Consider the following 27,774-nt stretch of genomic DNA (forward strand, 5'->3'; position numbering starts at 1 on the left):
GGGGCCTGCGGCTGGCGGCCCCGCCCCCTTCTCCGGCTCGCGGGCGGGCGCGTCGGCCGGCCTCCCGCGTCCGCCGGCCCTGGGGCCGCGTCCCCCGGGCGACTCCTCAGCTGCGGCCTGAGCTTCTGCCCGCAGGTGTCGGCGCCGAGGCTCCCGGGCGCGGCCTGCTTCGGCCCCATGGTGGGCTTTGGGGCGAACCGGCGGGCCGGCCGCCTGCCCTCCCTGGTTCTGGCGGTCCTGCTGGTGGTGATCGCGGTGCTCGCCTTCAATTACTGGAGCATCTCCTCACGCCACGTCCTGCTGCAGGAGGAGGTGGCGGAGCTGCAGGGCCAGGTCCAGCGCACCGAGGTGGCCCGCGGGCGCCTGGAGAAGCGCAATTCGGACCTCCTGCTCTTGGTGGACTCGCACAAGAAACAGATTGACCAGAAGGAGGCCGATTACGGCCGCCTTAGCAGCCGGCTGCAGGCCCGGGAGGGCCTGGGGAAGAGATGCGAAGATGACAAGGTAAGCACGAAGCCGCCTCCGCCAGCCCCCATAGTTTCCTTCAGCTCCGTGGCGGGGGTGTTTGCGCGGCCGTGGCTGCCTCTGCCTTCCAGAGTCGCAGCCTTGGAGGCTCCCTTTGCCGCTAACAACCCTGTTTCTGTCAGACTTTAACTGGTTCGCCACGGCCACGTTTTCTGGTCCCTGCCAGACGAAACTGTAAGTGTTTGGTTCTCAAGGGTGGCCTCTCCGTGGATGCCGCCTTTTCCCCAAGCCGGGCTGCTGAGCTGGCAGTCGTGATGATCTGGCCGGTCTATGTGGCCGGCCGCCTTACGTCTACGGATACACAGGGCTGGAGACTGCCGGATTTGGTGTGAGCATTGTTGCCCTATCCTTTATTCCATGCTCACTGATCATTATTAATTTCTTTATTTAAACAATGTGGCCTCCTCTAACCCATCTACTTACGGCGATCACTATATATTTTTTAAGCAGTCTAACTTCTCTTAAATCTCTATAGGGCTGTGTATTAAGCAGTTAAAGAATCCGAATTACTGCCTTTTTTTGTGATCAAAATATTTTTATAGGTGGGCTGTGGAGCCATATATGAACCACACTTGTGACTTGGACATAGGTAATCCAAAATTATGTACTCAGTTTGAATTGTTAGTGAAATTAACCCAAAAGATAGACTCTAAAAATAACATTCTAAGCAACAGAATCTCATGTCATTGTCCTAATTGATCTTGAAAGGAAATAAAAGTACAATTTTGTATGCTTAACTTTTAGGGTTAGTTGTTGGAAAGCCATACTAAGTTTAAATTGTGAAAGTTTAAAGCTAGACTGTAACTAGACTGGTGCTGAGTAGTCTTTGTTCTCACCAGTATACTGGGAACTATATTATTAATTTATACCTATGCAGTTTTTGTTGATATACCAGACCTATGGAAATTTCTGGATGGGATAAGCATAATAGATACCTTTCTTTTGGACCCTCTTTTGGTAATCTTCACAGTGTTTTTGTGTGTCAGTGTGTGTTCCCATTATAAGTTTTTATTTTGTATGTCAATTATTTATAGATAATCATTATAAATTAAAATCTCCTGAGCTCCCAATTTCCTTATTGTCACCAGCCACTACTTTGTTTCTTATTTCATGAGGATTGAGGCCCACAGAAGCACTTGAGGTGAGTGCTTCTCAGTAGCCTACCCTTCACCACAGCATAGCTTCTGAGAGGAGCAACAGATCAGCAAACTTACACTACATACTCAACTCTATAGACTGAAAAGTTCTCTGGGGTGGAATAAACAGATATCCATGAAATTTTGGAGTGTTAAAAGGAGATTGTCAGACTTGAATGGTGAGGCATTACTATTCAAGTTCTCTACCATCTGGAAAGAAAGATAAGTCTTTTCTAGTGATTTATACTCTGGATTCCATTTCTTACGTCTACTGGACTGTGATTATCAGTTTCTTTCCGTAGGTTTTCGCTTTTACTTTCAACCACATGTAGGTGTTCGCTGTTCTAAAATTTTTGGTATTCTTCCATATACTCCATTCTCCCAGTCAACCAATGTCTTTGTTTTTACTTTCACTGCTAAACTCTAGTTATTGGTGGTCTGTAAATGTTTCATGCATTTCTTTTTTCATCCCCATTCTAATTTTTTTTCATTCTGTATACCATCCTTCTTTCCTCCTCTTTTCTGAAGCTATTGTCTTGAAGGTCACAAATGGCAGTCTTCCTGGTCAAATCAAAAAGCATTTTTATTCTTATTCTGTTCAATTTCTCAATAATTGATGGTCTCTAACATTTTGGGAACTGTATCCTTTCTCACTTCTTTATCATTGAATTCTCTGGATTTGCTTCCTACCTTCTTCAGCATACTTATTTTTCGCTGATTCCCCCCCCCCAAATGTCTAATAATAATAAACTATATTCTTGAGTCTTTGCTTTCCTCTTACAGCAGTATTTCTCAAGGTGGTGGTAAACAGAATACTGTCTTAGAAATTGCTCATAGATGGTCAGGACAAAAAAGGAAAACCTTCTTTTTTGGAGGAAAATGTTAAACAGTGTAAGTAGTATATCCTCCTCTTCAAATATATAATCTTGCTAGCATATAAAGGCTCTGAGAGATGTGTTAGTAAAGAAGCCTGTTTAATTTTGTTTAACTTAGTCTCTATCAGTTAATTTGATCACAGATTACTATTTTCATGGCCTACTTGTTACCATGGTACAGAAGAATGTAGGAAAGCACACTAGTTTGGAAAATGTTGCCGTAGGTATCTAGATGAGCTGAAGATGAAATTTGTCTTTTAGAGGTGTTTCCTTTATTCCTGCTACTCCCTCAAGAGCTGAGAAGAGAGATTTATCATGTGTAAATGATCTAAAATCCTTCTGGATGGTGATAATGTTGGAGAAACAAATAAATTGACAATTAAAAGTGTCTTCCTTTTAAAACTAGACCTGTTTTGATGTTTATTCATGTTAGTGCAGTCTCTTTAAGGGCACTCTGCCTTTCAGGACTTTTGCCCATAGTGCACACTGGTGCTGACCCTGCAGCAGTCATTTGTACCCCTTGGTTTGGTATACATCCTTCCTGATGACTCAGGGCTGTGTCCTGATTGGTCTGAACTGATTCCGGTAATTTCATTATTTTCAGTGCTTAGTTTAGGAAGGGGCTGGCTAGTGAATTGCGAGGGGAAGCTTCCTTGCTCCTTAAAAGAGTAGTACTTGCACCTCAGTGATATTCTTCCCCCAAATCAAAAATCTCCAGTCTAATCATAAAAAAGCATCGGACGAGCTCACATTCAGGGACATTCTACAAAGTACCTGAGCAGTACTCTTCAGAGGGTCACACTTGAAGAAGCGGTCGGTCTCTTCTGCCAGCTGTCATTGCTTCACTACGTGATACCTGAAATCAGGGTAACCAGAGTGCCAGAAAAGTTAGCTAAGAAATGGCTGAGGCACTGAAGTTGGTAGAATGGAGTGTTACAATAGTTTATTGGACTTGTTATGTGAAATAAAGAAACATTCCTGGGGCTTCCCTGCTTCCCTGGTGCCTCAGTGGTAGACAGTCTGCCTGCCAATGCAGGAGACAGGGGTTCTGTCTCCTGGGAAGACATGACCTGGGAACATCCCACATGCTTCGGGGAAACTCAGCCCGTGCAACCACAACCACTGAGCCTGTCTTCTGGAGCCCAGGAGGGGCGACTACCGAGACCACGTACTGCAGCTGCTGAGACCTCTAGGTGCGCCCAGAGCCTGCGCTCTGCAGCGGGAGAAGCCGGCACAGTGAGAGGCCCGAGCACTGCAACGGGAAGGTGGCCCCGCCACTGGGGAAAAGCCAGAGCAGCACTGAAGACCCAGCACAGCCAAAAATAAATAGACAAAGTTTTAAAAATTCCTATTGTGTAAGCCAGTCACGTTGAGAGTTCCTTAGTTACAGCCTGTCTAAGGTATCCTGACTATTAAGATTCTCATTGTCACAGTCATGTCTGAGATGTAAGTTAAATCTTCTATGTCCCCAGGGCAATGTGGACAGTCACCCCACTCCAGAACTCTTGCCTGGAAAATCGCCTGGAAAATCCCATGGACGGAGGAGCCTGGTAGGCTACAGTCCATGGGGTCACTAAGAGTTGCACACGACTGAGCGACTTCACTTTCACTTTTCATTTTCACGCATTGGAGAAGGAAATGGCAATCCACTCCGGTGTTCTTGCTTTGAGAATCCCAGGGACGGGGGAGCCTGCTGGGCTGCCGTCTATGGGGTCACACACAGTCGGACATGACTGAAGTGACTTAGCAGCAGCAGCAAGGACTTTGTCTTAAGATCAATAGTGGTGTTTGGATGCCTGACTCAGTCGGTACTTGCTTCACAGTCTTTTGGAGATCAGGATCCTTAGGTGGCATCACCTCCCTATATACATTTGCCCACTCTATGGATGTTCCCAGCCAAAACTCCCTTTGCCCTGATGAAATAGCTGCCTTAGGTATGATGTGTGTGAAGGGAATTTTGGTAAGGCAGCCTTTTTTCAAGTTCAGTTCATTTCAGTCGCTCGGTCGTGTTTGACTCCCTGCGACCCCATGCACTGCAGCACACCAGGCCTCCCTGTCCATCACCAACTCCTGGAGCCTACTCAAACTCATGTCCATTGAGTCAGTGATGCCATCCAACCATCTTACCCTCTGTCGTCCCCTTCTCCTCCTGCCTTCAATCTTTCCTAGCATCAAGGTCTTTTCCAAATGAGTTGGTTCTTCAAATCAGGTGTTGGGATGGGACTGGATGCCATGATCTTAGTTTTGTGAATGTTGAGCTTTAAGCCAACTTCTTCACTCTCCTCTTTCACTTTCATCAAGAAGCTCTTTAGTTCTTCTTTGCTTTCTGCCATAAGGGTGGTGTCATCTGCGTATCTGAGGTTATTGATTGTTCAAGTTACCCTTTTTTTAAAAAAAAAGTTATTTTAGAACATTTAAGATCTATGGGATTATTGCAAAGATAGTACGGACAGTTTCTTCATATGCCACACCTAGTTTTTCCTGTTATTAAATGGCACATTTGTCATAATTAATCAACCCCTACTGATGCATTAAAAAATCATGGCATCGGGTCCCATCACTTCATGGCAAATAGATGGAGAAACAATGGAAACAGTGACAGATTTTATTTTCTTGGGCTCCAAAATCACTGCAGACAGAGACTGCAGCCATGAAATTAAAAGACGCTTGTTCCTTGGAAGAAAAGCTATGAGAAACCTAAACAGCATATTAAAAAGCAGAGGCATCACTTTGCTGACAAAGGTCCATCTAGTCAAAGCTATGGTTTTTCCAGTAGTCATGTATGGATGTGAGAGTTGGACCATAAAGAAGGCTGACCGCCGAAGAATTGATGCTTTTGAACTGTGGTGCTAAAGAAGACTCTTGAGAGTCCCTTGGACTGCAAGGAGATCCAACCAGTCCATTCTGAAGGAGATCAGTCCTGAATATTTATTTGAGGGACTGATGCTGAGGCTGAAGCTCTAATACTTTGACCACCTGATTTGAAGAGCTGACTCACTGCAGAAGACCCTGGTGCTGGGAAGTACTGAAGGCAGGAGGAGAAGGGGACGACAGAGGATGAGATGGTTGGATGGCATCGCCTATTCAATGGACATGGGTTTGAGTAAACTCTAGGAGATGGTGAAGGACAGGGGAGCCTGGTGTGCTGCAGTCCATGGGGCGGCAAAGAGTTGGACACAACCGAGTGACTGAGCAACCACAATTGATGCATTAATAATAACTGAAGTCCATAGTTTATATTTTCTCAGTTTTTCCCTAATGCCCTTTTTCTGTTCCAGGATCCCCTCTAAGATTCCACATTACATTTAGTTGTCATGTCTCTATAGGCTTCTTGTAGTCGTGACAGTTTTTTCAGACTTTGTTTTTTATGATCTCGACAGTTTTTGCTTTTTTCCATAATTTTTATTACTTTTGGCTGTGCTGGGTCTTCGTTGTTCCATGAGCTTTTCTCCAGTCGCAGCGAATGGGGGCTTCTCTCTAACTGCAGCGCTCAGACTTCTCGTTGCAGTGGCTTCTCTTATTGTGGAGCCTGGGCTCCAGGGTGTGTGGGCTCAGCAGGTGTGGCTCCCAGGCTCTAGAGCTCAGGCTTAGTTGCTCCGTGGCATGTGGGATCTTCCCGGATCAGGGATCAGACCTATGTCTCCTGCATGGGCAGGCGGCTTCTTTACCACTGAGCCACTAGGGAAGCCCTGATCTTGGCAGTTTTGAGGATTACTGGTCAGGGTTTTGTAGAATGCCACTCTGTTGGCATTTGTTTGATGCGTTTCTCAGGATTAGACTCAGGTTATGGTTTGTGGGAGGAAGGCTGCCGAGGAAAGCGCCTTTCTCATCATATCAGGGCGTCTCTCAAAGTGACTTCCCGCTCAGTGCTGACCTTGATCGCCTGGCTTGAGGTAGTGTTTGTCAGGTCTGTTCACTGTAAAGTTACCGTAAAGGAAAAGAATGCATTTTTTTCTTCCTTTTCTGTGCTGTACTCTTTTGAAAGGAGGTTGCTATGTACAGCCAATGCTTAATGACTTGGGAGTTGTGTTCTGTCTCTTTAAGGGCAGAGTGTCTATGTAAATTACTTGCAGTTTTTCTGCATGGACCTTAGTCTTTTCTCCCTTATTTATCATTCAGTTATTTATTTATATCATATGAACTCATGGATATTTATTTTATACGTTAATTTATAATCCACTGCCACTCTATTTATGTTGCTGCTCAGATTGTTTCAGCTTTGGCTGTTGGGAGCTGTTTCATTTACCTCGGGGCATAATACCCCATCATTGTCACAGACCCCTTCCTTAGCTTCTGTCACTACAAGATGCTCTGACTTTACTGTGTACTTCCTGCCCCAGGCCTAGAATCCTTCTCCACAGAGCCGTAGGTCCTTTTATTGGAAAATGGTGTTGGAGACCAAAGTCTAGGTGAGAGGTATACTCATTGCTACGTCAGACTAACTTTGGAAATCTTGAAATCCCTGCTCTACAGGTATCAGGAGGCTGACGTTGGATATCTTCCAATTTATCATTCTGTCCTCCCATTTTCAGTTTGTTACCGGGGCTGTTAGAACACAGAAATTCTTTTTTTTTTCCTACACTTCGAACTTTTCATTTTGTATCGAGGTATAGCCGATTAGCCGTGTTGTGACAGTTTCGGGTGAGCCGTGAAGGGACTCAGCCCTACGTACGTGTGTATCCATTCTTCCTCAAACCTCTCCTGTCCAGGCTGCCACAGAACACTGAGCAGAGTTTCCTGTACTCTACAGCAGGTCCTTGTTGGTTATCCGTTTCAAATATGGCAGTGTGTACATGTCCTTCCCAAACTCCCTCACTGTCCCTTCCCTCCAGCAAGCATAAGAACACAGAAATTCTTTAAGGGAGCCTGAAATTGTCTTTGGAAGTGAGAAACAGGCTCCACTTCTCTGGGATTCCCCCCACATTTACCTTGTTTTTTTTTTTTTTAAACCTTCCTCCCTAACGGGTTTCAGTCTAGAGGGGTGCGTTAGTTGTCTACAGCTGCCGTACAAAATCCCACACACTGGCTGGGTAAAAACAGCAGAAATTTGTGTCCCGATGGTCCTGGAGTCTAGAAGTCCAAGGCTGACGTACCGGCAGGCTATTTCTTTGGAGCCTCTCTCCTTGGCTGGCGGAGGGCCACCTTCTTGCTGCCTTGTCGTCACATGCTTTCCTTCTGTGTTCCTGCCTCTCTGGGTTCTTTCTCTTATAAGGGCACCAGTAGTGTTGGGTTAGGGTGCCACCCCAATGGCCTCATTTTAACTTACTTACCTCTTTAAAGACCTTGGTTCCAAATGGGTCACATTCTGAGGTACTGGGTGTTGAGACTTCAGTGTGTGGGTTTGTGGGAACACAGTTCAGCCCATGCCAAGAGGGAATCTGACACACACGCTGCCTTTTCTTTCCCCTTTCTGTGAGAAAGACCCTTTCCCCCATTTCCTGGGTGGGGTTATTTCTCCTATCCTAACTTGAATTCTTCCTGCCTGTACCTTGTACCAGTTATGGTGGGCCAAGGCAAGCGCTTGATAAATCAGAGCTGTTTGAATATAGAAAAAGCCCTTCCCAAAACCGTTGTTTTGTTACAAATGGATTAAAAAAAAGAATCAGTTTTGAGGTTTGAAGCTGAAAATGACTGCCCTCTTTTCCCTTTACCATCCTCCTTGAGGCGGTACGTACGTCTGCTTGAACAGAGAAAAGGTCATGTACCAGAAAGGAGGGTGGGAAACATCCTGCTTTTTTCCCCAAAAATAACCTCATTGTGTGTGTATGTACACAGCGCTCATACACATACCAAATGCATATATGTAAAACCGTGGCACGGAATAAGGGTTCACTACCATGATCTCAGAGCTTCCCTGCTGGCTCAGTTGGTAAAGAATCCGCCTGCAATGCTGAGACCCTGGTTCGATTCCTGGGTGGAGAAGATCCCCTGGAGAAGGGAAAGGCTGCCCACGCCAGTATTCTGGCCTGGAGAATTCTACGGACTGTATAGTCCCTGGGGTTGAAAGAGTCGGACACGGCTGAGCGACTTGCACTCACCGTGATCTCAAGTCCTGGCTCTGCCATTTAATGTGTGTGGAACCTTGGGCAAGCCTTCGTTCCACATCTGTAAAATGAGGACAGTAATGGTCACCTCTCTCATTCTTGTGAAGTTTCAATGGATAAAGTCATTTATATGCTTTGAACATACCATATTGTTAAAAAAAAAACGTTTAGTGTTACGTTAGCTATTATTCCACAACTGCTTCCTTATTTCTGACCGGCCTTCTTTCCAGGATGGGATTCCGTCCGTGTTCCTGCTTAAGGCCCGGTCCCAGCTCCAGCCGGCCTGCCTTGCCCTTTGCCCCGCTGTCTGACTCCACCCTTGCCACCTTTCCTGGTCCTTTTCTGAACAGGCCTAGTTGACTCCTCTCATGCCTGTCTCAGCTGACTCGCCAACACCTGCCTTTTTTTTGGTGTTTAGTCACAAAGGGTCCGACTCTTTGTGACCCCATGGACTGTGGTCCACCAGGCTCCTCCATCCATAGGATTTCCCAGACAAGAATACTGGAGTGGGTTGCCATTTCCTCCTCCACTGATGCCTGCCTCTGGAATTTGAAGAGCAGCCTTGTGCAGTTTTTCTAACACTCTACACATGAATATTCCTGCCTTTGCCTTCCCCATCATAACCTGGCCAAATTCTAGCTGTCGTTTAATTGCTACCTCAAATTATTCATAAACCATACAGAGCTAATGCCTCCTTTCCAGACTGCATCCCTTTCCTGCCTTCCTGGTCCCTGTAACGCTCATGCAGCCATTATTGAGACTGGGGTTAGACATTTTGGTATCATCTTTGATTCCTTGAGCATCTCAGACTCAGTGATTCAACATGCAGAGGAGATACTTGGTCAAATTGAATTTTTAAAAAAAATCACCCTGGTTGCAGAATAGAGAACTGATTGGAAAGGAAGCAGGAGCTCCCTCACCAGCCTCCTTGCTCCGAGCTCTGTTTTTTCAGTGCGTCCTGCCCTCTTGAGCAAACCAGCTCTGCCTCCTGCCTGACTTCTGGGGTAGTGGTGTCCCTCCCTGTGGCAAATCAGACCTCTGCTGTCCAGCCTTCACGGCCTCCATGGAGGCCTCTGTCGACTTTGTCCCGCTGTCTCCTGACCTGGACTGTTGCAGATGTGCTGCTTTGCTCACCTTTTTATGTCAGTCCCTGCTTCTGCACTTCTGTTCCTGTTTCCAAACTCTTAGCCTCTTGCCTCTTTTCTGTTACACCAGCCTTTCGGTACGTCGACCATGAAGCCCTCTGACTTCTGACCTGGCGCGTGCTTTTTTTATACACAGTTAACATTTATTGTTTGAAGCACTCTAAGTTATAATTTTGTTTTTCATTTTTCACTGATAGCTTCCTAAATGTTAACTTTGTCTTCTCAACAAAATTTTTAAGTTACTTGAGGAAGGACCATATTTAAAATTTTTTTCCAATGAGTTCTTGATAGTCATTAGTGCTGATACAAAGTGTTACGGGTTATAGGATTAGAGTGGACTCTAATCCAGTTTCTTATGTCCTTATAAGAAGAGGAAATTTGGATACATAGAGAGACACAGGGAAGAAGGCCCCATGTAGATGGAGGCCTTGACTAGAGTGATGCATTTATAAGCCAAGGAATGCCGAGGATTGTCAGCAGCCACGAGAAGCTAAGAAAAGGGCAAAGAAGAATCCTCCTTTAGGGCCTTCAAATAGAGAACACGGTCCTATAGACAACTCAGTTTTGGACTTCTAGACTGCAGAACTGCGAGAATATTTTTGGTTGTTTCAGTCATTGGGCCTGTGGTTTATTTTGTTGGTGTTTAGTTGCTAAGGCGTGTCCAACTCTTTTTCGACCCCAGGACTATGGACTATAGGACTGTAGTCCCCCAGGCTCCTCTGACCTTTGGTTTTCCCAGGCAAGAATACTGGTACTTTGCTATAATGGCTCTAGGAAACTGATATTGGATTCACTAAAAACTCTGGCAGACTTTTGAAGGTTATTTTATTTTTTTTTTTGTAGAAACTGACAAGCTGATACCGAAATGTATGGAAATACAAATAACCTAGAATAGCCAAAACAATTTTTCAAAGAACAAAGTAGGAGAGTTTATACTCCCTGATTTCAAGGCTTGTATATAGTAATGTAATACTATATAGATACAGTAATCAAGACTGTGGAGTTATTGAAAAGAATGGGCATATAAATCACTGGGATGGAGCAGAGTCACAAATGGACCCACAGATATATGGTCGATTAATTTTTGGCAAAAGTGCCAAGGCAGTTTAATGAGGAAAGGGAAGTCTTCTCAACAAAAGATATTAAAGCAACTGGATATCTTTATGGTGGTGGGGTGGGTGGTGGTGTTATATAACTTGTGCTACTTCAGAACATAAACAAATAAAATTAACTTGGCTCATGGACCTAAACGTAAAAGGTAAAGCTATAAATTTTTTAGACGACAACACAGGAGAAAATATTTGTGACTTTGGATTTGTGTGGGTTTTTGAGGACATAAAAAGCATGAACCATAAAGAGAAAAATAGATAAATTTGACTATCGAAATTAAAAGCTTTGTTCTTCAAAAGGCACTATTTTTTTTAAAAAATGAAAGAAAAAGCAAGTCATGGGTTGGAAGACATATTTAGAAGAGATGTATCAGATAGAGAATTGTATCAGTGCAGCCCCCTGTACCAGGACCCAGCCCACCTACCAACAGGCCAGCACCAGTCCCGGAGCCCCAGCCCTGCCGAGCATCAGGCCACCACCAGCCCTAAGACCCCCAGGGCCCTACAGTCAGAGCCCCGGGAACCCTGCTCAGCCTACCAGCAGGTTATCACTAGCCCCAGGGACCTCTTGGGCCCCAGACTTACCTCCCAGCAGGCCAGCACCACCTTCAGCCCCTTAGCTAGCTACCCCGGTGTCCAGCCCCACCCAGTAGCGGGCCAGCACCAGCCCTTGGGTCCCAGGGCCCTCAGCCTCACCAACCAGGGGCCAGCAGCCTCCACACAAGGAACAGCCTGGCAACCGATGGAACTGGGGCCAGCCGCACCTGTCAGACGGCCCCCGGTAGACCACCGCCACGACCCGCATGGCCCGGACAGGGGGCTCCCCTCGAGCACATGGCTCTGATGACCAGAGGGCAGTGTCCTGCTGGGATGCAGAGGACATCTCCAGAAGCCCACTTTTCCAAGGTTGGGAAATGAAACCAACCTACCAGATACTTAGAAATAAAAACAGTAAATTAGGCAAAATGAGGCAACAGACGAGTATCTTCCAAATGAAGGAGCAAGATAAAACCCGAAAAGAGCTCAGTGAAGTGGAGATGGGCAACCTGCCCAGTACAGGGTTCAAGGTAACGAGCATAAAGACATTCAGAGAACTCGGGAGAAGATTGAACGAGCATAGTGAGAAGCTAGAAGTTCTTAACAAAGAGTGAGAAAATATAAAAAAAGAACCAGATGAAGAATACAATAACTGAAATGAAAAACACACTAGAAGGAATCAGCAGTAGATTCGATGATACAGAGGAACGGATCTGTGAGCGGAAGGCAGAGTAGTGGGAATCACTGAAGTTGAACAGAAAAAGGGAAACACTTTAGAGAAACTTAAAGCATCATGAGAAACTAAAATTACTGCCTGCCTTGCCTGTGCCAAGAGGAGCACAAACTTCAGTCAAACGGAACGTTAATTCTCTTTCAAGGAAGCCAAAATGCGGAAACCTGTGGTCTTCATTCACAAACATCGTTCCTTGCGTAATGAAGTTACAGTTCAAGTATTTCCTGTTGTATTAGAGGACATATACCGCATCACCACATATTATGAATTGTTTCTTTCCTCTCTGGGGTGGGTGGAAGGAATCTCCTTGAATGTTCTTTTAGGTTTTTCTCTGTTTAAATTGTAACCAACATTCTTCAAGAATCAGTTTTATGATCTTCATGGAACCTCCTGAGATTACTCTGACCCTTATCGTGTGAGCAAGAAGCAGCAGAGAAATAAGGAAATAAGAAAGGAAGATGAAAGAAATGCGGGGACATGTGTCTAAGATCTTTGTAGTACAAAGTACATTGTGTGATCAATATATTTTTGTCAATTAAAATGTTCCGGTTTTACTGTAAGATCAGAGACTTCCCCGTTGTTAGGACTCCACGCTTCCGCTGAAGGGAACACAGATTCCATCCCTGGATGGGGAGCTAAGACCCCACAAGCCACGTGGCACGGCAAAAGAAAAAAAAAACTCTTCAAGGTTAACTCTTCCAGTACAGGAAATAAAGGAACTAACATTATTAAATGTCAGTCTGTAGTAGACAGGCTTTTATGTATTTCCATTAATTCTTCTCATTTTATGGTTGAAGAAACAGGGTTAGGTGAGAAAATGGCAGAATCCTAAACTCAGATCTGCTTGATTCCATAAATCCTTTCCACTAAACTGCATTGCCACACATTGTGTACCTATATATAGTTTTAAAAGATATAAAATTATATAGAGAGAGCAAAATTATGTATGATTATATAAGAACAGTTATCTTGCCAACAAATCAAATAACTTTTGAGTAGTCACTGTGTGTATTAGTTTCTTAGGGCTACTGTAACAAAGAACCACAAACCGGATAGCTTAAAAACAGAACTTGATTGTCTTGCGGTTTTGGAGAGTAGACGTCCAGAATTAAGGTTTTGGCAAGACTGCTTCCACTGGAGCCTCTAGGGGAAGATTCTTCTAGCTTCTGATAACCTCACTGTTCTTTGGCTTAAGGCAGCGTAACTTCAGTCTCTGTCACCGTCATGCATGGTTGTCTTCCCAACATGCCTGTGTGTCTCCGTCTCTTCATGTGGAGTTCTCTTCCTAGCTCTGTTTTATTTTCTTACAAGGACTAGTAATTTCGCATTGATCGAGGATTGCACGTGTGTGCTCTGTGCTGAGCCACGTTGGTTGTTTGTGTTCGACTCTGAGACTCCATGGACTGTGGCCGCCAGGCTCCTCTGTCCATGGGATTCTCCAGGCAAGAGTACTGGAGTGGGCTGCCATGCCCTCCTCTGGGGATCTTCATGACCCAGGAAATGAACCCATGTTTCTTATGTCTGCCGCATTAGCAGGCAGATTCTTTATCATTAGCACCACCTGGGAAGCCCACGTTGGATTAAGGCCTACCCTGATTCAGTATGACTGCATCTTGATTACATCTGCAATGACACGATCTCCAAGTAAGGTCACAGTCACAGTACTGGGGGCGGCGGCTGTTAGGACTTCAACATAACCTTTTAGGGAATACAACTCAACCCATAATCAGTCTCTGTAAATCAATTTGGAGTGAACTGAATCTTCACCGTATTGATTATTGCAGTCCACGAACACGGAGTATCTCTGTGTTGTAGATCTTCTCTGTGTTCCTGCAGCACATTTGACACTTTTCACGTGTTCAAGACTCACATATTTTATTACATTTATTTCATGTATTTGATGCTATAAAAATGGAATTGTGATTATTCCATTTTCCACTTCTTCTTTGCAGGTGTATAAATAGTGCTATTAATTTTTGTATATTGATCGTTTCCCTGCTCTAGGACTTAGTTCTAGCACTAATGGCATCTCGGGAATTCTAAGGATTCTACAAAAAGCCATTAGAACTCAGTAGTAGTGGTTTTTCCAGTAGATTCTTTAAAATTATTTCGGGACAAGGTCATGTCATCTGCAAATAAAAACAGTTTTCCCCCCTTTCCAGTTGGTTGCTTTTTATTTTTCTTCCCCATACTGTTCTGGCTAGGACCTCCAGTATAATGTTAAATAGAAGTAGTGAGATTGAATATCCTTGGAGAGAGAGTATTTAACAAAGTTGAACACGCATTCATGGTAAAAACTCTCAGCAAAGTAGCAATAGAAGGAAACTTCCTCATATTCATCAGAGGTCTCTATCAAAACCCCACAGCTAACATTGTATTTAATGGCAAGAGACTAAATGCTTTCTCCTACAATTGGAAACATGGAAGGACTTTAAATAGAGGAGTTACTTTAGCAGATTGAGCTTAAAACCTCTGGCTGCAGAATAGAGAAGTGATTAGAGAGGCGAAAATGTAGATATAGGAAAAATAAATATAGGTTTTTATTTAAAAACTTTTTTTTCAGTAGTACAGTTGGAGGATAATGGAGTCTTCAACTAAGCACATTGTGTAATTCTGTGCTTACCAGCCTCAGGAGGCATTTTTGTTAGTATTGATGGCTGGGGAGTGGTAATGGGTTTAGGTGTAGAGCCAGGAATGGTAGGAGCTCTGTATTGCAGAGCAGAGTCCCGACAATGAAGGGCTGCTGCTAAGTCGCTTCAGTCGTGTCCGACTCTGTGCGACCCCACAGACGGAAGCCCACGAGGCTCCCCCGTCCCTGGGATTCTCCAGGCAAGAACACTGGAGTGGGTTGCCATTTCCTTCTCCAATGCATGAAACTGAGAAGTGCAAGTGAAGTCACCCAGTCGAGCCCGACTCTCGTTGACCCCATGGACTGCAGCCTACCAGGCTCCTCCGTCCATGGGATTCTCCAGGCAAGAGTGCTGGAGTGGGGTGCCATCGCCTACTCCCAATGAAGGGCTGCTCTACTGCAAATGCTAGCGGCACCGTGATGGAGAAGCACTGGGCCGTTAAGACAGAGAAGCGGAGAGAAGTAGAATTAACAAGAGTTTGTAATGCGTTTGGTGTGTGATTGGGGAGGCAAAGATGAATCCCATGACACTGGTGATACTGATGGTGGCGCTGTGACCTGAGGTAGGAACTTGAGATTAGAAGTTAGTTTGAGAAGAGTGCAAGTTTAAGTCGAGTTTGAGGAATCTGAAATATTTAGTAGGTAGTTGAAAATGCCCTTTTGGAATTCAGTAGAAAGGACAACCTAGGAAAAGATTTTGGTTGTTGAAATCATAGGAATGGCCTAGGTTATAGAGTGAGATGAATGTGTAAGATGGAGCTTTGCAGCGTGGCAGGGCACAGCAGAGGAGAAGCAGGTTTGAATGACCGACAGCAGGAAGAGAGGAAAAGAAAAGGCTGCCTGGTGTGGTGGTGTGTCGGCCAAGGGGAAAGTTTGGAGGAAGAGTCATCAGTGTTAATTGCTGTAATTACCTACTTAGGATTACCTCTCCATAACTTGATTGTGGTCCAGATAGGGCTTATGTGTTTTGTTCATCTTTGTATTCCCACAGTTCCTGGCATGACGTTACTTAATTCTTGAGCAGAGTCCATGTTTCTTAATCCGTGTATGTTTTAAGTACCTGGTTTATGCCTGGTTAATGAATGTTGAGTGTATAACCATATCTGTACATTTATGCTGGATCTATTTTTTCATGTCTTCCAATTTTATATTGTGAATTTCTTGACTCTGAAAATAATCTAGTCTAAATTTTGTAAGCACCTAACATATTTGGTAGTATGCCCTACGTGTGGACTCAGTAAATATTTGGTGATTGATTCAGCAATTTGCAGTGGCTCTTAAAGCATGTCTTTATATGTGCTGGGCTACCAGCGGTATATCCACATATCTGATTATACTACTTTTCTGGAAGACATAATTGAAATATTCTTATGTAAAGGCAGTCATTATCAACTCATTATCTTTTTGGCTTTATTGAATGTATCTCTTCCTTGAAACATGTAATAGTACATCTAGATTAGTATTTTGTTTAGTTAGAAACTCAAAAATATTTTCCTGGTTCAATAGCATTTATATGAAGAGAAGAAAACCTTAGAATTAGTTAATGGGAACATAATGAAAAAATTAATTTGTCTTATGTACTGCATATCATCAGGGACTTGTTTCATAAACTGAAAACTATTAATAACTTAAGTTCATAAAGGGTAGAACTAAATAAGTTCTTTTCCTGATACAGTGCTTTATGATTTATCAAAGTACACGGTATACATAAGTCACTTGTTTGGGAAAGTTGAGTGTTTACCATGTACTAGGTGCTAGGAATAGAAAGATAAGATTCAACGCTAATCCTCAAGGAACTTGATCTAATGGTGGAGACACACAGAGAAATGATCCACAATGCGTGATTAAATGCCACGTTAGAACTGTCTACAAAGGGATTTGAGAGTATAGAGGAACAATTGATTTAACTGCTTCAGGAGGTCAGGAAAGAAAGGACTCGCTAAAGATGAGTCCTCATGGATGAAGAGTAGCTCACCAACCAAACTTAGAAAGCAGTGAGCACAGTGAAGCCAGGAAGCTTGAAAGGGAGTTGTCCCTCCAAGGGCAGTTCAATAGGAGAGTGGAATGCCGGGTACATGCGGTGAGAAAGGAAGGGAATTTGTGGCTGCAGATAAAGCTGTTTAGGACCGGACTCTTCATTATTAATTTTTTTATTGTGGTAAAATTTACATAACATAAAATTTACTGTTTTAACCATGTTTAAGTTTACAATTTTTTGGTATTGAGTACATTCACAGTGTTGTATGACCATCACCACTATTTCCAGAACTTTTCACCATCCTAAGCAAAAATTCCTTACTCATTCAGCAATAACTGTCCACCTCTCCCAGACCCTGGTACCCTGTATTCTCGTCTTTTGTCTCCATGAATCTGTCTATTCTCAATTCTTCATGTGAGTGGAATAATACTGCATTTGTCCTTTGTGTATGGCTTATCTCACTGACATAATGCTTTCAAGGTTTATCTGCGTTGTAGCATATATCTGAACTTCATTCCTCTTTAGGACTTAATACATTCCGTTGTATGTGTATACTACATTCTCTTTATCCATTCTTCTGGCTTGAGTTGTTTCTACCTTTTAACTGCTGTGATTAATACTCCTTTTAACACTGGTATATAATTCTGTCTTTGAGTCTCTATTTTCTGTTCTTTTGGGTACATACCTAGAAGTGGAATTGCTGGCTCATATGGTAATCTTACGTTTACTTTTTTGAGGAAGCACCAAACTGTTTTCCACAGTGGCTGTACCATTTTAGACTCCTACCAGCAATGTACAGGGGTTCCAGTTTCCCTATATCCTTGTCAACACATGTTATTCAACGCCCTGTTTTGAAATGATAGCCCATCCTCATGGTATCCCATTTGTGGTTTTGATTTGCTTTTCTCTAAGAACTAATGAAGTTTAATCTGTTTTCATGTGTTTCTTGACCATTTTTATCTTCTTCCGAGAAATCTCTGTCCAAGTCCTTTGCTCATTTTTGAAGCGTTTTCTGTTGAGTTGTAGGAATTCTTTATGTAGTCTAGATAGTAAATCCTTGTCAGATAAATGACTTGAAAATATTTCCTCCCTCTGTGGGCTGTTTTCTCACTGTTGATAGTGTCCTGTGATGTACAAAAGTTTAATAAATAAAATTTAATTTATTAAATTAAACTTTAATAAAGTGTAATTTTATTTATTTATTTCTTTTGTTGCCTGTGCTTTTTGTGTCATATTTAAAAAACTGTTACCAAATCAAAGGTCATAAAGGTTTTCCCTTATGTTTTCTTCTAAGAGTTTTATAGTTTTAGCTCTTAAATTTAGGTTTTGATCTATTTGAGTTAATCTTCCTGTATTGTGCAGGGGAAGGGTCCACCTTCATTCTTTTGCTCTGTGAACGTTTTCTAGATCATTCATTAAAAAGGTTAACTATGACCAGTTGCAAAACTAATCTCTTGTTCTCTGCTGTTTATTATCCTCCACCTGAGAAGTAACTGTGGTATAGTGGAAAAAATACTGGATTGGAAATCAGAAGACCTAGGTTTTAGTTTTAACATTTGGTATGAGATCAGAGGAAAATCACTTTTAAAAAGTTTAGCTTTCCCTATAAAATGGGAAGTGCAGGCCCCGTCTGCCTTACAGTTTCATGATAAATATCAAACTAATCAGCCTTTCAGATCTATTATTCTCTATTCTTGCTGCTGTTATTTTAAGTTTTAAGAAAGATCCAGAGAAGAGCAGCTAAAATCAAGGGATGAAAGAGAGTTACTAGAGAATCAAGTAAAAAGACCTGGGGAAAACCTTGAAAGACTATATGACTAAAGAATATAAAGTAAACTTTCATACCAAGTTCTGCAAGGTAGTTTGTGCTTGCACATAATCTGCTTATAAATGACCCCTTCCTGTAGCGTGTGCTGCGCTGATGCTGTCCAGCATCTCTTACCTTAACTGCAGGGAAATAGGAAACTATTTTACAGCTTAGTGAGAAAAGTTTCGTAACGTTTTACTTCCTTAAATGGTGCCCCTCCCACAAACAAAGCACATTTTACTCCGCAAATATTGTTATGGTATCTGCCGTGCCTCCAGTTATTTATTATTTTAGATTTATTTTTCAGCAGGATGTGATGTCTGTAAAAGAATTTTTTACTTGTGATTTAAAAACCCCACATAATGTAAAATTTACATCTTAATCATTTTTAATCAAGTTTAATTAAATTTACATCATAATCATTTTAAATAGTAATGTTAGCTGGTGGCTCAGATGGTAAAGAATCCCCTGGCAATGCGTGAGACCTGGGTTCAATCCCTGGGTTGGGAAGATCCCCTGGAGAAGGGAATGGCTGCCCAGTATTCTTGCCTGGGGAATCCCATGAACAAAGACCTGGCAGGTTACAGTCCTGGGGGTTGCAAAGAGCTGGACACGACTGAGCGGCTTTCACTTTCAGTGTTAGCTGCGTGTTGTGCAACAGATCCCTAGAACTTTTTCATCTCGTAGACCTGAAATGCTATACCTACTCAACAACGTTCTCCACTTCCTTTCTTCCCAGCCCATAGAGGAAAATGAGTTGGTTTTTTTCAATATGAGAAAAACTTTAATGTAAAAGTTCCTGTAGTGGCATAAAATTAAACCACATTTAATTGCACGTAGAAAAAATTCCCTTCATTAACAGAACAAAATTCTGTTAAATTGGAACCTTAGAAAATTGAGGATGTACTCACTCTAGGTGCTAAGAACTGAAGTGAGCTTTCTAATACAGTTATTTCTGGAAAAATCCATGTCAGAGGACCAAGGACTAATTCTGTGATCAGTTTTTTTACTTGAAAATAATGAGTGTAGCTGAGATAACTTTCACAGAGAGTGAGCTCAAACCCTATTGGCCTCCTGCTAAGTAGAAGGATTACTGTTGAAAGTAAATTCTTCTGGTAGCCTATGCTGGAGACAGCCTAGATATATTCCCCTTAAATCCTCTCTTACCAGGTTTTTGCCCCTGCCCATAGCACCAGTGTCCTCTTCAAGGTACCAATGATTTCAGTGTTGTTTAATCCACTTGTTAATTCATAGTCATCACCTTACTTACCTATAAACAGCATTTGATAAGTTGGCCACTCCCTCCTCCTCTTCCTTGAATTAGGCTTTCAGGAAATCAAGCTTTTCTTCTGCATTTTATCCATTCCTTCTTTTCCATTTTTTTTATTCCTTTTTCTCCTCAAAGGAAATGCCCCAAGACTTAGTCCTGTGACATCTTCCTTATCTATACTCAGTCTCTTGGAGAGCTCCTATTGACATTTACTTAAATACTACCTATATACTATCTATTTAAAGAAGTCTGAGCACCGAAGAATTGAGGCTTTCGAACTGTGGTGCTGGAGAAGACTCTTGAGAGTCCCTTGAACTGCAAGGAGATCTAACCAGTCCATCCTAAAGGAAATCAGTCCTGAATATTCATTGGAAAGACTGATGCTGAAGCTCCAGTAGTTTGGCCCCCTGATACCATGAGCTGATTGATTGGAAAAGACCCTGATGCTGGGAGAGATTGCAGGCAGGAAGAGAAGGGGGTGACAGAGAATGAGGGTTGAATGACATCACCAAATGAGTCATGAGTTTGAGCAAACTCCAGGAGCTAGTGAGGGACAGGGAAGCCTGGCGTGCTGCAGTCCATGGGGTTACAAGGAGTTGAACACTGCTTAGCAACTAAACAACAAACTGTTCTCTTGAATTCTGGGCTTGATATCTCTAGATATCCCTTGATTTCATCTTGAACTCCCTACTCATTTTCTGTTGAGTGCAGCTGGGGTTTTGGACTTACCTGTCCAAAGCCAAAGCCCTGGTATTTCCCCAATCCCAGAACGTCTACTCATAGCCATTCCCAAAGAAGTTAGTGGTGACCCCTTCGTTTATCAGACCAGAAACTTGGGTGTTGTTCTTGACTCCTCCTTTCTCACCCCTGCTTCCAGCTTATCAGCAAATTCTGTTGGCTTAGCTTCACAATCCATATATCCAGAACCCAGACAGTTCTCCTGACCCCCGTTACTACTATCTGCTGATATAAACAGACATAGGAAAGAGGAATCTAGTCATTATAGATGGTTAAAACTAACTTGACTATGTCAAAGAGACCATTTCTGATAACTGGATAGAGAAAGTGGTACCCACTTTGTGGAAGGCATTAAATCTTCAGTAGCAGAATTTTATATTCTACACACTAGGAATAATAGTATTCTGTTGTTGGATCTTGACTAGTGGAAAGACTTGATGGAAAACAAAGTTTTTCCAAAGATGTTTCTTGCTTCTGTTAGGAAATAAATAAAATTGGGAAGAGACAGATGATAGATTAGATATCTTCATTTATTTATGCAGTAATAATGCTGAGCTTATGTTCTAGTGCAGCTATATGAAAATGGTCCCTGTAGGTAGTTGGCATGAACATAGAATAAGTTAAGGGTCAGATCTGAGAGACAGGGCAGAAGAACTGGCAGACCTTGGTGATAATTTGTATTTATTTAATTGTGTTTGGCCATACCACACAGCTTATGGAATCTTAGTTCCCCATCAAGGGATCGAACATGGGCCCATGGCCGTGAAAACACTGAATCTTAACCAGGGGACCACCAGGGAATTCCCCGAACTTGGTGCTAGCTGTACCATATAGTTACAGGCACTAATGACTGGTGGACAGGATGAGAAGAGGTAAGAGGCAGGAGAGCCAAAGGACGAAGAAGCCCCTGAAAGTAATGGGAAAGTTGAGAAAGGGTGCTAACTTGTCGAGAAACTTCTGATTTTTTTTTTTTTACATTTCAAGTTTCAGAGATTAGTGAAATGTGCAAATGGAAATGCCTTATGGGCTTGATGTTAAGAAGGAGACTTGCTCTCATACTTTCCAGTGTGGTCTGCCTTGCATTCCTTACCCACCTGTCATTCTCACCTACCCTTTCTTAGTCCTTCATCTGCACTCTCTTGTGCTCAGTCGTGTCCCACTCTTTGCGACACCATGGACTGCACCCGCCAGGCTCCTCTGTCCGTGGGATTCTCCAGGAAAGAACACTGGAGGGGGTTGCCACGCCCTCCTCCAGGGGATCTTCCTGATCCAAGGATCGAACTGAACTAGTGTCTCTTACGTCTCCTGCTTTCACAGGCGGGTTCTTTACCGCTGGTGCTCCCTGGGAAGCCCTTGGCACCCTCTGATGTGGCTTAAAATTGATATTCAGCATGCCCTTTGGGGGTCGACTGGAGGCATTGCCCCGTGTCTTTGTCATTTTAGGACCCTAGAGGATCGAGCAGCCACCATCTGAAACGTTGGTGGCTTTGGTAAAATGAGAGAGTGGTGAATTGTGCTCCCTGTAACTACTATGCCTGGAAGCGATTCCTGTCACTTTGCTCACATTTCATTACACGCTTGCAGGTTCAGTTGTGTCCGACTCTCTGTGACCCCGTGGACTTGTAGCCCGCCAGGCTCCTCTGTCCGTGGCATTCTCCAGTCAAGAATACTGGAGTGGGTTGACATCCACTGCTTCAGGGGATCTTCCGACCCAGGGATCACACCCGGATCTCTGCCTTGTGGCAGGTTCTTTACAGTCTGAGCCTCCAGGAAGGCCCTCATTGTCCCCCCTTAACCCAGTTTTGGAAGAATCGGGGAGGAGCAGTCCTACAAAGTACCTGGGATGAGAGTTAGAAATATTACCCTACATTAGTGAGACAAACAGCCTATTATTTCATTCTAACATGAACCTGACATAAGATTTCAAATCCTTGAAAGTTTATAAACTTCAAACATGTGTATTCTTGGGAGAATATATTAAAAAAAAAAAAGATTAGAACTGCCAAACTATCCTTGTTTTTCAGTTTCACCTAGAGTGCTGATCCTTTTTTCTTCCTTTCCAGAATCCTTGTTTATTCTTTCCTTTCCTCTCTATGCAGCTAAGATTCCATGGTCTATTGTTTTAGTGTCTTGCCATTTTTTTTTTACATGTCTACTTCAAGTGCAGCTGGAGAAATTCTTACAACCAGACTGGTACTTATAGAAATTTATGATCCGCTACCTCAGGTGGGTTTTCAGCAGCGCCTTACAAATACGTATCTCTAGTCAACACACTCATTCCAACAACTTTCAAACTTCTGCCCTCCTCAGACCCTGCTGCTGCTGCTGTTGCTGCTAAGTCGCTTCAGTCGTGTCCGACTCTGTGTGACCCCAGAGACGGCAGCCCACCAGGCTCCCCCGTCCCTGGGATTCTCCAGGCAAGAACACTGGAGTGGGTTGCCATTTCCTTCTCCAGTGCATGAAAGTGAAAAGTGAAAGTGAAGTCGCTCAGTCGTGTCCGACTCTCAGCGACCCCATGGACTGCAGCCCACCAGGCTCCTCCATCCATGGGATTTTCTAGGCAAGAGTGCTGGAGTGGGGTGCCACTGCCTTCTCGGCCTCAGACCCTGAGTCTCTTTAAATTCCTCTTCTCCTTGACCTCAACAGATAATCTTGTTTCCTGCTTGACCAAGAATTGAACAGGAGCTACCACACTAACAAATCTGCAGGCATACCTACATCTCCACCCATATCTCTTTCCTCCTTGTTAGAATAAAAAAGGGTTCATTCTTCCTCCAAGACCAGCCTCTCCACCTGTTCTATGGACCCAGTCTCCTTTACATTTTTCAAAGACTCTTTTCTGTTACTAATCCAATCCGGTCTCCCTGTTACATTCAATCCTTTTATCTATACTTGTTCCTCAGCACTTAAAATATACTTGAGTCTTTCTTGCCCTCCCCAGTCACATTTCTTGAACAGAAAATTGCCTTTGCTCACATCTGCATTTTTCTCCTCCTGCTCCTAATATCTCGACGTCTTTGCCCAGCGCTGCGCTCTTGTCCCGCATGGCACAGACGCTCCTGTTTTCCTCTTCTCGGCTCTCAGTCTCCTTTGCTGGCTTCTCTCCTATTAAGTATTAAAGTTCATAGTTTTATATTTGAGATCCTCTTCTCTTATTCTGTCCTTTTCTGAAGTAATCATATCTGTGCAGAACACTTCAGTTATGCTGATGACTCCAAAATGTTTATCCTTTATCCAGACCTCTGTCCTGTTTCTTATATATTGCTGTATCTCTAGGCCTTCTACGGTGTTGTTCACTTATTAGGTGTTCAGTTAATGCTTTCCTTAAGGCTGCCTGACAGAATGAATGAATAAACAAAATTTAATGATTCTTTGTGACCAAAACCAAATCCTGCATATCCTCAGGCCTAGCACATAGTGGATGCTCAGGAAATGCTTTATAAATGACTTATCAAAAAAAGAATGAGTAAATAAAAACCTTTGTAATGATTCATTATAGCCAACCAAGACCAAAGACCTTATCTTATTCTCTTTAAAAATGTAACTTAGTATAGCTTAAACTAAAACTTGCTTCATGAGAGATTAATTCTTTAACAGATCAAGTATCAATAAAAGTTGCAGATGTGTTTGGAATGTTGACTGAATTATATGTGTGCAATGTATGAGGAATAAGAAATCAAAAGGTTATAGATACCTACTAACTATTGATCTAGTGTATATGTGGTGGTCACGAACACAGACTTTGGTTTGGGACTACTAGGAAGAGTACTCAGAACCTACTGTAGTTGTGTGACGCATCTGCGAAATGCAGAACCCACCTCAGAGGACTAACCACAATAATATTTGTATTATTGCATTTAGCTTAGCACAAGGCCTGGCACTGAATAAGTATTAAGTACTTATTATTAATAATTTTCCATTTTGATCCAGTTCATATAGGTGCCAGTCAAAGACATACTGTAGATGAGTAATTGCTGAATATGGTTATTTATCAGAATCACTTCAGCTTAAAAAAAAAAAAAGATTCTGAGGCCCATCCCCAGGCTGCTGAGTCAGACTGGAGTTGGGGAGGGGAGAGAGCAGTAGGGGAGGGGAGTCACTGTATGTATTTCTTAAAGCTCCCAGGAGGTTGTTAGCGTCAGGTTTGGCAGTTATAATACTAAAGATAGAATTGTTTCTAGAAATCATCTGAGTGTGAGATATGATCAGGAAAAATGGTTCTAGTGTGAAGGAAAAGGAGCCAGAAATGACATCTCTAAAAAGCCTTTGGGATCAGTGGTCATATAGTTGAGCTGATTTGCCTAAGAACAGGTCATAATGAAAGTGAAGCAGGCACATTCATTATGCCTGTGAAACAGCTGAGCCATTTTCAAGGTCCCAGAATGAAAAGGAAAGCAGAGCAAGTGAGCTGTTAACAGCTGCCAAAATTAATTCAGAGTAGCCATGTGGGATGGGGAGGCATTAAGAGAGCTTCAGCAGGAGATGGTAGAAATATAAAGATTAAGTTTTAGGTATTGGAGGAAGAAAGGTTAGAGGGAAATAGATGAAGTAGCTGGGGTGAGCAAGAAAGACTATGAGAAAATAGGAGGAGATAATTCTTACTGGAAAAAGACATAGAGAACACATGCCTCAGAAGAAGAAGAAGAGGAAAAAGCCTTAAGAAGAATCGGGAACACATTTTGAGAGATTAACATGGAAAAGGCCAAAGGGAGCACGGATAAACGACCGTTATAAATGCACCAATGCCCGACACGCCAGTACTACGGCAGGAGAGGGGTGCCATGACCTAACCAAGGGAGATGCATGAGGGGGTTCAGAAGCGTTGAAGGAAGGAGAGAGGTGCCATGACCTAACCAAGGGAGATGCATGAGGGGGTTCAGAAGCATTGAAGGATAATTGGAATCACACAAGTAGGGATAAAGTCCAACGCGGGGTAGGAAAGCATGTAGTGCAAAGAAACGGAACATTGAAGTCTAAGGAGGCTTTCAGCGGACACTTCCCGTTTTCACCGGGGTCGGGCCGTGCGCCAGACCTGGGCAGGGAATGCACTGCGGGACAGCTTCTGTTCTCATGGATGCTCATTTCTGATAAACCTTGAGGGCAGAAAGAGACAAAGTGACACTCTGGTTAGAGATACGACTGCCTGTGAACTGAGGGAATGCTTTGTTTTTTAAAAGACCCAATAGACCCTGAAGCCGGGCAAGGCATTTTGAGCACTGAGGGAGTTTGGAGGGTATGTTCAAATCTGGGTTGGAGTCTATCTGACCATAGGTGTAAATTAAACAAAGAGATGGGGCTGGGTTTGTCAATATATGTGTGCATGTGTGTCTATCTACACACATCTGTCTCTCATCCCCAAAGAAATTTGAAAAAAGAAAATTATTATTTGGTGTCTTTCTTTCATATTGTAAATAACGACGTTGTGGGAAAAGTCTGAAAGTAACCAAAAAGAACCCAAGAAGCCAGACAATGAGAATCCATTTATAAAATAAGAATTAAATAATCCTTCTTAAGGTTTATACACTGTTACTGGTCTAAAATATATTTAGAAAGAAAAGTCGTCCGCTAGTACCGAAGGGATTGGTTCCAGAAGCCCCTGTGCAGAGATGGATGCTCAAATTCTTTATATAAAATGGTGGGTGCAGAGGACCATCTGTATTTTATAGCATTGCCAGGTCAACAGAATATATGGCAAAGTGAAATACCTTTTTTCCAATCATGCAGTAGTAAGAACTCAAATTAATTTCTCAACAGCTGAGAGGTTTTGATAGAATCATTTCAAAGATAAACAAATTCCTGTTGGAACGCAAGAAAATTAAAAATATGAGGAGAAATAATCAACTTCCTATTGAAGGTGAGGAGGTGGTGGAAGTATTAAGGGAAGGCTCCCCGAGGGTTAAAAACCAAAGAAGTTAAAGGACTAAAGAGACCTATCTGTAGGCAGAAATGATTAATGAAAAGCATAAAAGTAAAGAAAAACAGATTGAAGACACTGAAGGAAACATTAAAAATCAGAAACCAAGTGGGAGAAGCCTTTGTGCAGACCCAGGATAGTAGAAAACATAAGATTAAAACTAAAATTAAGTCACTGCTTTACATGCTTGGATTTTGCAAAAACACAAAGGAGTGCACAGTAGGTAAAAAACACATTCAGATTGCCTTAAAAGGATAAGATTGGAAGTTAGAAGAATTCTTTGTCAAACTGTTTTAGGAGCTGCGTAAGGATTTGGGGGGTTGCGGGGTGTATGTGGAGCAAGAGGCATCAGATGCCCATAGTAGCGCAGTGTCTAAAAATGAACAGATGGTTTAGCAGCAGACATCTAGATTCTGAAACTAAACAACATAATGAAATACTGTAGAAGGAAGAGAACTTCTGGGTTTAATGATCTACCAGAGACCTCTGAGTAGATCTTTGGCAGCTCTGTTCAAAGGCACATGGACGGCGAGACAAGCAGCCCTGTGGAACTGGTGTTAACGGGAAGTGAGACAAATTGGGAACTGGGACCTGCTGCTAATACTAAATACTGAATATAAGATTTTTGTGAGAATCCTGCTGGAAAGACTGAGAGGAAAAATAGAGAACATGAGATGTGCCGTAAAGGGGGTCTGAGAAGCTAACTGGAAAATCTTTACCCGGCCAAAGAATGAGGTGGGAAATAAGTTCATTCTGTTTGAATTAAGAAAGGCTTTTGTTTAGACAAGCTGTGGTTTTCTCTTTAATTGTTCCAGAGCAGCTTTTGAAATATGAGGACTGTATATATGAGCTGTTGGGATCAGCGTCTCCATCCTCAATTAAAGATTGAAGGGAAAATTAAACAGATTAGAATAAAGTAGCACTGCTCATAATATCCTTTAGTACTTTCGTAGTCTATAGATTGAACTTCCTCTTCTCTATTAAAATTTTTTTAAGAGTTTTAGGATATAAAAGAGACAGTCCAGGAAGCTGAGGCCACTCATAGGCTAGTATTCAAAAATAGCATCTCTCTAGCTGTTTCAAGAGTAGAATTTAAAAGAGAGTACAGAGAAGCTGGAATAGCATCATAAAAATGAATAAAAAAAACAAAGTAATGAAAACTTATAAAGAAAAATAAAGGATAGCTATGTTCTTTGGAGGGGTAAAGAATGCAAAAGGAAAGTGCATCATGAAAATACAGTAATCCCCCCTTATCCACAGGAGATGTATACCTAGAACCCCCACTGTATACCTGAAACCACAGGTAGTCTAAACCCTAGACTTACTTAGGTTTT

At 42.7% G+C, this 27,774-nt stretch overlaps 1 protein-coding gene across 2 annotated transcripts in view; it reads left to right on the plus strand.

The window, feature by feature from the left end:
- The first annotated feature begins 34 nt into the window (after positions 1-34).
- The window catches only part of GOLM2 (golgi membrane protein 2), an 88,505-nt gene continuing 60,765 nt past the window's right edge, over positions 35-27,774 (plus strand). Inside the window, exon 1 of one of the 2 annotated variants that reach the window (XM_005212214.5) lies at positions 35-504. In XM_005212214.5, coding sequence (XP_005212271.1) covers positions 178-504 — 327 coding nt within the window. In that variant the 5' untranslated portion in view covers positions 35-177. The remainder of the gene's footprint in view (positions 505-27,774) is intronic. The other variant, NM_001081737.2, reaches the window with a different exon arrangement.

This window comes from Bos taurus, chromosome 10 (assembly GCF_002263795.3).
Source record: "Bos taurus isolate L1 Dominette 01449 registration number 42190680 breed Hereford chromosome 10, ARS-UCD2.0, whole genome shotgun sequence".
Lineage (NCBI taxonomy): Eukaryota > Metazoa > Chordata > Mammalia > Artiodactyla > Bovidae > Bos > Bos taurus.